The 16207-nt window shown below is 45.5% G+C and overlaps 1 protein-coding gene and 1 long non-coding RNA gene across 2 annotated transcripts in view; one reads left to right on the forward strand and one right to left on the reverse strand.

Annotated features, from left to right (window-relative positions):
- The window catches only part of LOC139785539 (uncharacterized), a 46783-nt gene that overhangs the window by 14620 nt on the left and 15956 nt on the right, over positions 1–16207 (reverse strand). The window lies entirely within an intron of this gene.
- Positions 129–11399, forward strand: LOC139785538 (uncharacterized; the record flags this gene model as incomplete). Its single annotated transcript, XM_071724710.1, has 4 exons — positions 129–483; positions 6046–6222; positions 10355–10359; positions 11042–11399. Coding segments are annotated over 4 exons (816 nt in total), but the record flags the coding sequence as incomplete, so codon positions are not given.

A 16207-nucleotide genomic window follows, 5' to 3' on the forward strand; every position in this document is an offset into this window, starting at 1 on the left:
TAAATCTATACAGACTGTTTGAAAATTTTCTTTCAATGTTTTTCCACTTTCACTTTCCTTCTCTTTGCGCTCTTTTTTTCTATCTCTCTCTCTTTTTCTCTATCTCTCTGCCTCTCTCTCTTAGTTAGTCGGAAGCGGTAAAGGAGAAGAAGAAGGAAAATGTGATAATTGTTAAACCATTCAAACAACAAGAGAGTGAAACTACCAAGAAATTGATAAAAGAAAAAGTAGATATAAAAAATCTAGCAGTAGGAATAACAAAGCTTAGAAAAGGTAGTAAGGGGACAGTTATTCTCGGATGTGAGAATGAAAAAGAGATGGAAAAGCTGAAGTCCACAGTACGTGATAAGTTAGGAGAAGATTTTAAAATTATGGAACCAAGAAGGATTGAACCGAAAATAAAAATCATAAATGTTGGTGCAGAGGAAATAAAAGTCGATAAAGAAAACCTAATAGATACAATCATAAAACAGAATTTTGGCGGCTATGAGCGCCCTAACAAACGGCGGCTCAACCGCCACACTGAGCGCATACGAGCGCGCCCCTGCCGAACGGCAACCCGCTCTCCACGTCCTGCCGGAGCGCGAGCGCCAGCGGCACGGCAGCCGGCCGCGCGCGGTGAACACGTGCTACCAGCATGATGAAGAACACAACAAGCTCTCACCGATATCGATAGGCGGCAGAGCTTTCGCGAGTTCAATATTCGGCAAGAACTTGTATATAAGACCGCACAGGGAAGGCCCTTTCAGCATTCACGGCTCACATACTTCCTAGAAGCACTGAGAGTGATAGCCTTTTGGATAACTGACGTATCGAGCTGCCGCCGCGGAGATTGGTGGCATCGACCGACCCACGCTCATCGCTGCCACCGAAATATCCGGCGCAGCCACAGGACCAGCATACACTCGACCACCGAAGGAGCTGATAACTCGCTGGGACGTACGAGTACGGTGATCGACTTCTCCTCGTGGACAGAGCCGACGCTCCGGGCGCCGTTGCCGTCCTCTCCGGCCACCGCCGTAACGCGGTACCATCGGCCCCTTGCAGGACCACATAAATAACCCACACAAACGGTCCTTCTCAGGACCACACCCAATCAACTGCACATAGAAACTGTACATATAGACGTAAGGAATAAATACTTGTATATACCAGATCTCTGCTTCTCGTCATTTACGACTCCACGACACTGCGCCTCCTATCATCCACGAGCGAGCGAACGATAGCAAGCGAAATAAGTAGCCATAGCGCTACAACTGGTGACCCCGACGTAGGACGAAAGAACGGAGAACGAGATGGCGACACCAAAGCCTTCAGATGGGGATAACCCCTACCAAGCCAAGGAAGAGCTACATATAAACTGTGTGGGATTGAGGAAGCCACCATTCTGGCCAGATGAACCGGAGCTGTGGTTCGTTCAACTGGAGAGCCAGTTCATCATATGCGGAATCACGCAAGACACAACGCGATATGCCTACGCACTGTCACAGATAGACACGAGATTCGCCAAGGAAATAAAAGACGTTGTCACGTCTCCACCAGCGGAGGATAAATATGGGACGCTGAAACGGACGCTCATACAGCGACTATCAGCATCTCAGGAGCAACGGACGCGACAATTATTGGAGCACGAGGAACTCGGCGACAGGAAGCCATCACAATTCCTACGCCACCTACAAGGCCTAGCAGGCACCGCAGTGCCAAATAGCCTACTCCGAACACTCTGGCTCGAAAGATTGCCAGCTCAGTTGCAGGTCATCCTTGCGACACGCAATAGAGACCGATTAGAGGAGGTCGCAGAACAAGCCGACCGCATACACGAAGTCAATGACCGCGCAATCGTCGCGGAAGTAGAGCCAGCAAGCGCAGAGAAAGCATCATTGGAAGCGCAGATCCAGGCATTAACAAAACAGGTAGCAGCCCTGACACAGTTCTCCAAAGAAAAGAAACGGTGGAGAGATGACCGATCCCACAGCAGAGAACGGAACCGCAGCCGCAGTCGCAACCGAAATCGTAGCCACACAAGAGGATTCACAACGGAACACTGCTTCTATCACCGAAGCTTCAAAGACAAGGTACGGAAATGCGAGGAACCGTGTACCTACAAACAAACTAAGACGGAAAACGCAGAGGGCATTTGTTGATGGCGGCCAACGATGACAGCCGACGACCATGCCGCCTTTTCCTGACTGACCGGAAGACCAAAATACGGTATCTGATAGATACCGGGTCAGATGTAAGCGCCTACCCGCACAACCAGAGCAATGGAGGCCGGAAGGAGAAATGCGAACTCTACGCAGCTAACGGATCCACTATAGCGACTTACGGAAGTGCAAGTCTTCAACCCGACTTTGGACTACGCCGAGAATTTCCGTGGAGATTCATTATTGCGGACGTCACAACACCAATCATAGACTCCGATTTCTTGGCATATTATCACCTGCTACCCGACGTCAGGAAAGGATGCCTGGTCGACGGACAAACAGGCCTATGCGCAAAAGGGCGCACCAGGAAACAGCCTACAATATCAGTAAAAGCGATAGACGAGGAATCACCCTACCATCGCATACTGAAGGAATTTCCCGAAATAACACGGCAAACAGGCACATCAAAATGCACGCACAATACCGTGCACTACATAAAAACCACCCCGGGCCCACCGGAGGCCTGCCGACCAAGACGCCTGGCGCCGGACAAACTAAAAGCGGCAAAAATAGAATTCGACCTATTGCAACGGGAGGAATAATCCGACCCTCAAAGAGCCCGTGGGCAGCACCACTGCATATGGTCCCCAAAAAAGCGGACCAATGGAGAGCGTGCGGAGACTATCGTCCAGTGAACAAACGGACAAAGCCGGACAGATACCCGGTACCACACATCGAAAACTTCTCACAGTCTCTCCACGGGAAGACCACTTTCTCCACGATAGACTTGGTCAGGGCATACAACCAAATACCAATCAATCCGGAGGACATACCAAAAACGGCCATCATCACACCATTCGGCCTATACGAATACGTATACATGCCATTCGGCCTAAGAAACGCAGCACAAACATTCCAACGTTTCATCAACGAGGTATTGCAAGGACTAGATTTCTGCTATGCCTACATCGATGACATACTAATAGCTTCAACGAGCGAGGAAGAGCATAAGCGCCACCTAAAGGAAGTATTCAGACGCCTACAACAATACGGGATACGACTAAATCCAGCCAAATGTACCTTCGGGATACCAGAAGTACGATTTTTGGGATACCTCGTCTCGAAGGACGGGACGCGACCACTCCCAGAAAAAGTAGAGGCAATACAGAACTTCCGGAAACCGGAGACCGTAAAACAACGACGATTCCTCGACACGATCAACTTCTATCGCCGATTCGTACCGGGCGCAGCAAAAGAACAAGCAACTCTAAATGACGTACTCGCCGGAAAACAAAAAAAGGAAAAACGCCGGTCGCATGGACAACAGAACTAGAAGACGCCTTCGAGCATTGCAAGAGGAGCCTTGCCCAGGCGACACTTCTAGCCAGCCCATCCACAATCCAACGCCCCGCTGACCCTGACAACAGACGCCTCTGACACCGCCATAGGAGCGGTCATACACCAGCTGGTAGAAGAACAAGCGCAACCACTAGCGTTTTTCAGCAAGAAGTTGTCGAAAGCGCAAACGAAATACAGCCCATACGACAGGGAACTGATGGCAATATACGCGGCAATAAAACACTTCCAACACCTAGTGGAAGGAAGACACTTCATCGTGTACACAGACCACAAACCATTGGTATACGCGATGATACAAAACCCACTGAAAAGCTCGCCAAGACAAGCTCGACACCTCGAGTTCATAAACCAGTTCACGACGGACATTCGGTACATTAAAGGCACTGACAACGTAGTAGCCGATGCCTTATCCCGAGTGGACAGCATAACAACGGCAATAGACTGCGAAGAGCTAGCAAAAGCGCAAGGCGAGGACGAAGAGCTCACCGCCATACGAAGGGACGATACATCAACACTAAAACTGACACAAGTCAACATCCCGAGAACGACAACGATGCTGTACTGCGACACCACAAATGGCAGCGGCACCACAGCGACCGTTTGTCTCAGCGCCATACCGCAAGCAGGTTTTCCAAAGCCTGCACGGTTTATCGCACCCCGGAATCAAGGCAACCACAAGACTGGTCACGCAACGATTCGTATGGCCAGGAGTCAACAAAGACTGTCAGCAATGGACACGGGCATGCCTCCAGTGCCAACGCGCCAAGGTTGAGAAACACAACCGTCCCCCCACCGGGACATTCCTCCAACCGACACGCAGATTCCAACACATCCACCTGGATCTCGTGGGACCACTGCCAACGTCGAGAGGATTCAGATACTGTCTGACAATCATAGACAGATTCACACGCTGGCCCGAGGCAATTCCGGTAGAAGACATCACGGCAGAGACCATCGCGAAACGACTCTTCTCGCAATGGATGGCCCGCTACGGGATTCCAGAAAGAGTCACCACCGACTAAGGACGCCAGTTCGAGTCCGACATGTTCCGACGCCTGATGAGATTAACCGGGGCCAAGCATTGGAGGACCACAGCTTATCACCCACAAGCCAATAGAATGGTGGAGATATTCCACCGGCAATTAAAAGCAGCCATCAGATGACATGAGACAGACGCGTGGACCGAAGTCCTGCCAGTAGTCCTCATGGGCATCAGGGCAGCCCTCAAAGAAGACATCGCAGCATCACCTGCAGAGATAGTGTATGGAGAACCGATCCATCTACCAGGAGAGTTCTTCAGCACGACCAAAAACGAGCAAGGGACAGACGAAGCAGACTTCATCGCCCGCTTACGCAGCCACATGGGTCGCCTAACACCCAAGCTGAAGCGACATGGCAGGAAGGACGTATTCGTACACCAGGACATGAAGAAGACGCCCTACGTCTTCGTAAGACATGACGCGCCAGAAGGCGCACTCCACCCCCGCTACGACGGACCGTACGAAGTCATCAAACGGACGGAGCGATTTTTCACCATCCAAATGGGAAACAAGTCTACAAACATCTCTGTAGAACGTCTCAAACCGGCGTACACCCTCGCAGATACAGAGACGACCACAACCACGGAGAGCAGGCCGATAACAGAGGCCAAACAAGTGAACAGGAAACAGCTGGAAGAGACGACGCGGAACACCAGAACACAGAAGCCAGTCGTCCGATTTCAAGCGGAACTTTAACATAACAAAGGGGGTCCTGTGGCGGCTATGAGCGCCCTAACAGACGGCGGCTCAACCGCCACACCGAGCGCATACGAGCGCGCCCCTGCCGAACGGCAACCCGCTCTCCACGTCCTGCCGGAGCGCGCGCACCAGCGGCACGGCAGCCGGCCGCGCGCGGTGAACACGTGCTACCAGCATGATGAAGAACACAACATCTCACCAATAGGCGGCTGAGCTTTCGCGAGTTCAATATTCGGCAAGGACTTGTATATAAGACCGCACAGGGAAGGCCCTTTCAGCATTCACGGCTCACATACTTCCTAGAAGCACTGAGAGTGATAGCCTTTTGGATAACTGACGTATCGAGCTGCCGCCGCGGAGATTGGTGGCATCGACCAACCCACGCTCATCGCTGCCACCGAAATATCCGGCGCAGCCACAGGTCCAGCATACACTCGACCACCGAAGGAGCTGATAACTCGCTGGGACGTACGAGTACGGTGATCGACTTCTCCTCGTGGACAGAGCCGTCGCTCCGGGCGCCGTTGCCGTCCTCTCCGGCCACCGCCGTAACGCGGTACCATCGGCCCCTTGCAGGGCCACATAAATAACCCACACAAACGGTCCTTCTCGGGACCACACCCAATCAACTGCACATAGAAACTGTACATATAGACGTAATGAATAAATACTTGTATATACCAGATCTCTACTTCTCGTCATTTACGACTCCACGACACTGCGCCTCCTATCATCCACGAGCGAGCGAACGATAGCAAGCGAAATAAGTAGCCATAGCGTTACAGAATAAAAAATTGATGGAGACAGAAATAGATTTTTTATACGAGTGGTGAAGAGAATTGTCAAAGAGAGAAGAAGTAACAATATGCGATTCAGAGGAGAAGGAAATGAAGAAGGTTCAATAATATTAGAAGCAGATGAAATGACTCAGAGTTTAATGCTAGAAAGAGAAAAAGTAAACATTGGATGGCGTAAATGCCGTGTATTTAAATACTTGAATGTCAAAAGATTCTTCAAATGTTGGGGCTACTACCACATTGCCAAAAACTGTACAAGACAGGTCACATGCCACATGTGTGCAGGAAATCACAAAGCTAGCGAATACTCTGCAACAAAGAAAAAAATGTGTAAATTGTATGCACAAAAATAAGACATACAATCTGAAGATTAATGACGAGCATGATGCACTACATGCAGAATGTCCAACATTCAAGAAGACATTGGAAGAGGAGGAAAAGAGAACCGGATGGGACGATGTGTGCAATTATAGTCAGAAACGGAACTAATATTATATACAAATCCACAAAGTTTGGAGGCATATAAAGAAGAAATTCAGCATCAGGTTGTGAAAAGGAGTAACCTTGCAATATTGGCATTATCAAAGACCAGATTGATATCGGACGTGGAAGATAGCGAGGTGAACATACCGGGATACTGCATAGCTATAGGTGTGATACGGAAAACAGGCATACAGGAGGAGTCGCTATATATGTGAGGAATGATATGAAGCATGATGTAGTATTATCGAGGAAGATGGTTTCTAACTGTTGGTGCGTAGCAGTAGAGATACGGCAATAATTTTATAAAGGTGTGATAGTAGTTGTTTATCACTCACCGAGTGCGGCCGATGGTGACTTTATAAGATTTATAGAGGATGTGATAGACGAATTAGCGATTAAGGAAGGAAATTAACAATGGCAATGTTAGGCTTAGGATTTAAACAATATGTCGATAGCCCGACGAGAATTACTAAAGATAGCCAAACAGCAATAGATTTGATCTCTGGTAATAATAAAGTAAATGTACAAGTCGATTATAGACCTAAAATAACAGATCATGCGTGGCTGAAAATTGACCTTGGTATTAATAATTCGAGGGATAAAGAATTTATTATTTAGTAAAGACTAATATAGTAAATTTACTAACTATAGTAAATTTTGCGTTAATGAATTTATTGAACTAGTAGAAAGGAACATAGAGCAAAGACAGGAATTAGATGTGAGTGTGAGAGCGGATGTAAGTGTGAAAACGGATAAATTTGTTGAGAGTATGGTGTATGCAATAGATACTATAGCGCCTAAGAAAAAATTCAAAATTTCGAAGGTCTGGGAAGGTAAAAAATGGTTCACAGATGAGATAAGAAGAGTTGCAGCTAAAAGAAATAAAGCGTACAATAGGGCAGTAAACACAGGTGGACAATAAGACTGGAGGCAATTCAAGATGGAGAAAAATGCGGTGGTTAAACTCATCAAGACAAAAAAGAAAGAGTATTATGAAAATATGATAGACGGTAATAAGAAGGATCCTATAAAAATGTAGAAAACTTTAAAAGATGTGATAAAAGGCGTGTCAACAGGTGATAATGAAATAGGTAATATAGATTTCGAGATACTAGAAAATATGGAAGAGTGCAATACGGCAGATAAATTTAACTTATACTATGTACAAAGCATCGACAACATAATTAAATCTATAGAGTGGAAGAAGGAGAATACAAATAATAGTGATGAAAATATCTATAATATAGAGAGTAAGGGATTAATGGAGGATTTTGAAATGATTGATATAAAGAAGTTAGAGCAAATTGTTATAGAAAGGAGTAGTAATAATCGACTCTGACTGGCAATATATGAATTTTATTATCTCACGACGTTTCGACCGTCACTTTCGGTCCTTATCAAGTGTTCTATCTCTTACAAACAATTCAGTCCTGGCATTGTGCCAACAATCCAAAAGTCAAGAACTAAAATTATATATAAAAAAATAAAAAGAAATAAAATATAAATTAACAATTTTAAATAACTTACAAGTTTGCGCGTCGTATGTAAAAGACGTAGTATGTGTGGGAAAAGCATGTCAGCAACTCACGGTTGACAAAGGCACACTGATCGCGATCGACGTTAAATGTTCTTTATTATTATTCGCATAATGCCAGGACTGAATTGTTTGTAAGAGATAGAACACTTGATAAGGACCGAAAGTGACGGTCGAAACGTCGTGAGATAATAAAATTCATATATTGCCAGTCAGAGTCGATTATTACTACTCCTTTTTATTTTATTCACTGGCGAAGAAAAGGTTTCTTTATTGACAAATTGTTATAGGATTATCGAATACGAAAGGAACAGATAAAGGGATAACCAGTGAAGTGTTAAAATCAGTTTTTCTAATAAAGGAAGAGTTGTTGGAGCTGATTAATTGCTCACTGAAAAGCGGTCGGTGTCCCGATGGATGGAAGACAACAACAGTGATACCGATACCAAAGATAGCAAAACCAAAGAAAGCAAGTGAGTACAGGCCGCTCAATGTACTATCGATATATGAAAAGGTGCTAGAGTTAGTGGTAAAAGAGCAATTAGAAGTGTTTTTGGAGAATAACGATATTATAACAGAACATTAATCAGGTTTTAGAAAACATCACTCGTGTGAAACAGCGATACAAGTTGTAATGGATCATTGGAAATTAATAGTTAGCGAAGGAAAAAAGTAGGAGTAACTTTTATGGACCTTAAGCGAGCATTTGAGACTGTAGATCGGGAAAGACTGCTAGAAAAACTATATCAATACGAAATTAGAGGAACTGTGCTAGAATGGCTGCGATCGTATTTAAGCAATAGAACGCAAAAAATTAGGTTTAAGGATAAATAGTCTAAACTTATTAAAACCATATTTGGAGTCCCATAGGGATCGGTGTTGGGGCCCTCATTATTTATTATTTATTATATAAATAATATAGTAAAAACGTGCTTAAGAGAAGGTAATGTAAGAATATTTGCGGATGATACATTGTTTTATGTGATAGGAGAAAGCTGTGAGAAGTTGGAAAAGAAATTGAATATGCTGTTTAACATCCCGGGAAAAAAGAATTAGATCTGCCAAGATATGACCAGATCTGGTTCATCAGATTTGGCCAGATATAATTTGATGTACAAATTGTTTCTATCTGACCAGATCTGAACAGATATAACCAGATCTGACCAGATATAATTTGATCTGCCAGATATAATTATATACATAGGCCCACAAAAAAAGAAAAGTTGTTTGCGCCATGGTATTTCCATGTGTTTTGCCCCTTTTTCTACAGCCAAAAACACCTTGGAAAATTCATTAAACCTTGAACCAGCAAACTTTATATTTCTATAACCCCGTTATCCTTGAACAGCAAACCCCATAACCCATAACCCATAACCCATAACCCCGTAATCCCATAACCCCATAACCCACAACTCCATAACTCCATAACCCCATAAACCTGGAAATCTAGCAGACTCCCAATAACCACATGACCCGGGGGAGGAGAGAGCCAAGACAGCAGGCTCCCAAAAACCACATGACCCTGGGAGTTATGCGGACAGAAGGAAGGATATACATACAATAACATACATAATATAACTTTATAAATTCATAACTCTGGAATCCTTGAGCACCAAATATTCTATTTCGGAAAGCTTTTAGACAGCACAACTCATGATCGTCTGTGTTTTCGTACCCTCTTATCTTCAAATGATCTGTGGAGTGGGTTCCGTTTACGCTTCCTCCCTTTCACAACACTTTCTCTCTTCAACAGCCAACAGAAGTCAGCCATCATATTTATATCCCATCTACCATCTTCGCTGTAATCCCCAAGATTTTCTGGGAAGTAATCAAGATGTGAATGGAGGAAGTGTAGCACGTTAGGGATCCTGTTCCGATCGCAGGTGAATCCGCCGTCCTAGGAGTGATAACCCTCATACCTCCCTAAATCTAAGTATGAGGGCTTTTCGACTTTGACGAGGACAAAGTCAACTCGTTGTCAGACACACTACGGCTTCATCCTCACACCCTAACACCCCCCTGCAAGGCAGCGCGCCTTCGCCGGCTTCGTTACCTCAGAGGATCGGAAAATGGATCATTCTACACATCCTTGATTGAGGCAGTTGTCACCATCTCCAGCATCCTCTGAGGCAGCAGAATTTTCAATTCCAATAACGGAATCAGAGATTCCGTTATCAGAAGAAGAAACATATCGTTTGGATTCTTAGGGTGCCGTCCCATGCAGTACGGAATTTCGGAAAACGGAATCTCGGAATCATTCTGATTGGTTAGCCCCATGGGGCACAGCACAAGTACAAGCATTAGTATGAAAAGGTTATGGCATTCTTAGTTTGGCTGTTTGGAGTTGAGTGAACTACGGAGTTTGATGTTAAGTTGTGGGATCTATGATTTAATGGATTTTTCAAGGTGTTTTTGGCTGTAGAAAAAAATCCTGACGTGTAGGGGCAAAACTGAGATTATATTCGGTTTCAGCAGGCGAAAATACATGAAAATACCATGGTCTAGACCATGACGCAGACAACTTTTCTTTTTTTGTGGGCCTATGTTATTTACCGAATGTATCCAGATCTGCTCAGATATAATTAAAAATTATGAAGGGATGTAAAATGTTATAAAACCATAAATATATCGATTCAATTTAAAATTGTGTGCCACTTTATTATAAGCGTGCAATACAACTGATGATATAAGTTGTACCGTACACTTGATTTATATACCATTCTTATACTATCGTTTGTCATATTTTAAATACGAGAAACGGATCTCATCGAATGCCATCTATCGGATGATCCGACATTTGCACAGGGTACAACAAAAAGGTCGGGACACTGAATTATCTCGGAAAGAAGACGTTTTCGGAAGAAATGTTTTATACAAACATGACGTAAGTATTCACTAAAAAAGGATTTTTAGAAATTTGACCCCTAACGGGGTGAAAAGGGATAAAATGTGTGTTACCGTAGCGAAGCACGGTTATCAAGCTAGTTTAATTATATTAGTGTTAGCAGATGTTTTAAATGCTGGGGCTATTATCATATTGCCAAGGATTGCACAAGACTGGAAACATGCTATAAGTGTGCAGGAAACCATAAGGCGAATGAATGTACGACGGCAAAGAAGAGGTGTGTAAACTGTACCTATAAGAATCAGACGTACAACTTGAACATAAATGTTGAACACGAGGCGCTGGATTCGGAATTTCCGACATTTAAGAAAGTATTGGAGGAGGAGGAAAAAAGAGCCGGCTGGGAAGATTCAAAATAGCAACCACAGGAAGAAGCGGAATACTCCGGTATACGAATGCACAAACCTTGTTGGCACATAAGGATGAAATACAACATCAGATTATGAAGAGGGTGAATCCTGCGATCCTAGCGTTATCCGAGACTAGATTGACTGTAGAAATTGAAGATAGCGAGGTCAATATACCGGGATATAGTATTGTTAGGTGTGATGCTGAAAGTAGAAATCGGCTCCAAATTGAGCCATCCTCAGCGGTGTGACAATCTCTTACCATCTCCGTTTCACTGAAGATGATTGCTTTGAGACTGGTAGGTCGGAAAGCTGATCTTTTCAAAAATACATGACGGACGTATGGTGTTTAACGTCATTATTTATGAAAAGGAGCCGAAAAACGTCCGGACTTTTTGAAGAAGAATAATAAATTAATTTATACACACAAACATCCGCGTCGACTCTTATAGCCACATTGACCTTTTTTTAATTTATCGAGAGTTCTTACCAATTGTTTTAATAATAAAGTATGACTGTATAGTGATAAGTGACTTTAATACAGATATAATGGTAGATTCATTTTATACAAAGAAATTATTAACGGTAATGCAAAACCTAGGGATGAGGCAATATGTTGATTGTCCAACGAAAGTTATGAAAGATAGTCGAATAATTATAGATTTAATTTTTTCGAATAAAGGAAGTAAAGGTACAGGTGAATGAGAAACCTAAAATAACGGACCATGCATGGCTAAAAGTAGAATTTAACAAGAGAAATAAATATAAAGAATTTAGAGGCAGGGACTACAGTAAATTTAATGTAGATGAATTTTTTACAATTAGAATAATGGAAGAAAGAACTGAGCATGGTCAAGGGCTAGATATAAGTATAATGGCTGAGAGATTTGTTAACAGTAAGTGTATTGGATACTGTAGCGCCTAAGAAAAAGTTTAAAATTCCGAAAGTATGGGAAGGGAAAAAGTGGTTTTCAGATAAAATAAGAATGGCAGTTAGAAGGGATGAGGCTTACAGTAAAGCAATAAGCACAGGTAAGGAACAAGACTGGGAATATTTCAAGAATGAAAGAAATGCAGTAGTAAAACTTATCAGGGCAAAAAAGAAGGAATATTATGAGAATATAATAGGTAATAATAGGAGTGATCTTACAAAGATGTAGAAAACTTAAAAAAAATAATTAAGGGTGAGCAAAGAGGTTTAGAGAACATTAATAATGTAGATTTTGAAATTTTAGAAGACATAGAACAATGTAATATCCCAGACAGCACACGGATATCCGATAGACATTCATAAGACGTCCTTTAAGGATATTGAGGATGTCCATAAGCCATCCGTTTTACGTCCTTTGGACATTCTATAGATGTCCATAGTACTATATATCGAATCTGTTTATGAAATTGGCGGACATGCTTATATCCCTAAAACATGTCCACAGGATATTCGATGGACATCCTATGGACATGATAAAAGGAAACATCCAGAATTGTAATTTACATTAAAAGGTTAAAAACAATGAAATATATAAATATTTTAAAATAAATAATTTTTAAAATTATATAAAATATACACCTATATGTATGTATATATGTATGTATCCACACACACATTGTTAAACGTATTGTACACGTGTATTGCAAATTAATTAAAGAAAACAGCAAATCGTTCAAAATAATTATAAAAACTAATGTGGAAATTTCAATACGGGTGTTTACTCAAATTTTGTAAAAAAAATGCCCAGCTTTTCTGGAAATTTTACTCCAAATTCACACTTTTGTATTGTTTAAAATTAAAAATGACTCAAAATGAGCAAAAGTGAAATAAATTCACAAATTGCATGTGCAAATGCAAATGTTTACAATGAAGAATATGTTTTATTTTATTTTGCTTTTTTCCCTGCCCTTTTTTTTGCACGTCTCATCCAAGTTTTAATGGCTTGCTCAACTTCTTTTCAATTTTCCGCTGTTTTACACAGTAGAGCACTTTCTTAATAGAAAAAAAAACATAATATAGACATAATTATATATTTCAAATATAACTATAGTTATTATACAGGGTATCTCTAAAGTCTGACCCAGCCCCCTGGATCTCGGAAACGGCTTTACCCTGTATAAAGTGCCGACAATACACATAAAAATTTACAAATATAAATCCATTTTCAGACAAATTTAGACTACTTATGCGTTTTAATTTCATGTTTGATGTTATTCAGCAAGAGAGCAACGCATATGTGGTAGTACAAAATATTTAATTCTGACTAAACTGTGAAATTTACTACGTTTAAGTTAGGTTAGGTAACGTGATAGCGTTACTTCTGTAGTAATTCACTCATTTACCCGAAGTGAATTATAAGTTTACTACAAAACTCTGTTTACGCACAGAAATTATCGTAACCCAGGTAGCACATGTGAGTTTTATATAGGGGAGACCGGGGCTAAAAGGTCAACGGGGTTGAAGCGTCAAATCAAATATCTCGGAACCTGTATATTGTGCGAACTCGCTATTAACATTGTAAACGCTGCTTATGGTACCCATGTGACCAACGGAGTTTCGGCAGGTTACCTGCCGTGTTATGATTTTTACGAGGGCAAACGTGTTTTCGGAAGGTGAAAGTGAAATTTTCTGCGCGTGGAAATTTTGTAATATCTGCAATAATATTTGCTCTCCAAATCTCGAAGTACGTGATTATAAAGAGTAATGCATGCTGAACACGAATCCAGTGTAGTTTTTTCATTATCGTTGATGTCTAATATTTCGTCGATCAAACCTGAAACTTGTGTTTGGGGCTAATCAGTCAGTAAGCACCCGGGGCTGGTCAGTCACTGTGGCGCGCCGGGCGCACGACTTCAGCTCACGGCGATTTCAAGTTAGGTTTCCCTCGAGCGTGATTCTGTCTTCCCTTGCACGTGCGTCAGTTTGTATAGGAAGGAAATGGTACGCACGTATCGTCGCAAAACGGGTGTTTTGGCCGACCGAAAAGATGGCGGACAGTTGTTTTTGAGATCGCTCGCGCTCACGGCACGTCGGCGAGGTACGGCGAGGCACGGCACGGCTCTGAGATCCCGCGATTTCCGCGCGAGAGTTGACATGCCGCGCGCGCGGTAGATCGTCGTTGTTGGTCGTTGTGTCAGTGACAGTCGCGCGTGCGACCGCATCGTCCAGCGTTCGCCGCATCGTCTCGGCGTCTTGTCGCGTCGTCGTCGTCGTCGTCGTCGTCGTCGTCGTCGTCGTCGTCGTCGTCGTCGTCGTCGTCGTCGTCGTCGTCGTCGTCGTCGTCGTCGTCGTCGTCGTCGTCGTCGTCGTCGTCGTCGTCGTCGTCGTCGTCGTCGTCGTCGTCGTCGTCGTCGTCGTCGTCGTCGTCGTCGTCGTCGTCGTCGTCGTCGTCGTCGTCGTCGTCGTCGTCGTCGTCGTCGTCGTCGTCGTCGTCGTCGTCGTCGTCGTCGTCGTCGTCGTCGTCGTCGTCGTCGTCGTCGTCGTCGTCGTCGTCGTCGTCGTCGTCGTCGTCGTCGTCGTCGTCGTCGTCGTCGTCGTCGTCGTCGTCGTCGTCGTCGTCGTCGTCGTCGTCGTCGTCGTCGTCGTCGTCGTCGTCGTCGTCGTCGTCGTCGTCGTCGTCGTCGTCGTCGTCGTCGTCGTCGTCGTCGTCGTCGTCGTCGTCGTCGTCGTCGTCGTCGTCGTCGTCGTCGTCGTCGTCGTCGTCGTCGTCGTCGTCGTCGTCGTCGTCGTCGTCGTCGTCGTCGTCGTCGTCGTCGTCGTCGTCGTCGTCGTCGTCGTCGTCGTCGTCGTCGTCGTCGTCGTCGTCGTCGTCGTCGTCGTCGTCGTCGTCGTCGTCGTCGTCGTCGTCGTCGTCGTCGTCGTCGTCGTCGTCGTCGTCGTCGTCGTCGTCGTCGTCGTCGTCGTCGTCGTCGTCGTCGTCGTCGTCGTCGTCGTCGTCGTCGTCGTCGTCGTCGTCGTCGTCGTCGTCGTCGTCGTCGTCGTCGTCGTCGTCGTCGTCGTCGTCGTCGTCGTCGTCGTCGTCGTCGTCGTCGTCGTCGTCGTCGTCGTCGTCGTCGTCGTCGTCGTCGTCGTCGTCGTCGTCGTCGTCGTCGTCGTCGTCGTCGTCGTCGTCGTCGTCGTCGTCGTCGTCGTCGTCGTCGTCGTCGTCGTCGTCGTCGTCGTCGTCGTCGTCGTCGTCGTCGTCGTCGTCGTCGTCGTCGTCGTCGTCGTCGTCGTCGTCGTCGTCGTCGTCGTCGTCGTCGTCGTCGTCGTCGTCGTCGTCGTCGTCGTCGTCGTCGTCGTCGTCGTCGTCGTCGTCGTCGTCGTCGTCGTCGTCGTCGTCGTCGTCGTCGTCGTCGTCGTCGTCGTCGTCGTCGTCGTCGTCGTCGTCGTCGTCGTCGTCGTCGTCGTCGTCGTCGTCGTCGTCGTCGTCGTCGTCGTCGTCGTCGTCGTCGTCGTCGTCGTCGTCGTCGTCGTCGTCGTCGTCGTCGTCGTCGTCGTCGTCGTCGTCGTCGTCGTCGTCGTCGTCGTCGTCGTCGTCGTCGTCGTCGTCGTCGTCGTCGTCGTCTCGTCGTCGTCGTCGTCGTCGTCGTCGTCGTCGTCGTCGTCGTCGTCGTCGTCGTCGTCGTCGTCGTCGTCGTCGTCGTCGTCGTCGTCGTCGTCGTCGTCGTCGTCGTCGTCGTCGTCGTCGTCGTCGTCGTCGTCGTCGTCGTCGTCGTCGTCGTCGTCGTCGTCGTCGTCGTCGTCGTCGGTCGTCGTCGTCGTCGTCGTCGTCGTCGTCGTCGTCGTCGTCGTCGTCGTCGTCGTCGTCGTCGTCGTCGTCGTCGTCGTCGTCGTCGTCGTCGTCGTCGTCGTCGTCGTCGTCGTCGTCGTCGTCGTCGTCGTCGTCGTCGTCGTCGTCGTCGTCGTCGTCGTCGTCGTCGTCGTCG

Source organism: Temnothorax nylanderi, unplaced genomic scaffold (assembly GCF_030848795.1).
Source record: "Temnothorax nylanderi isolate EJ_2023f unplaced genomic scaffold, tnyl_v1.0 TNYL_tig0824_pilon, whole genome shotgun sequence".
NCBI classification, from domain to species: domain Eukaryota; kingdom Metazoa; phylum Arthropoda; class Insecta; order Hymenoptera; family Formicidae; genus Temnothorax; species Temnothorax nylanderi.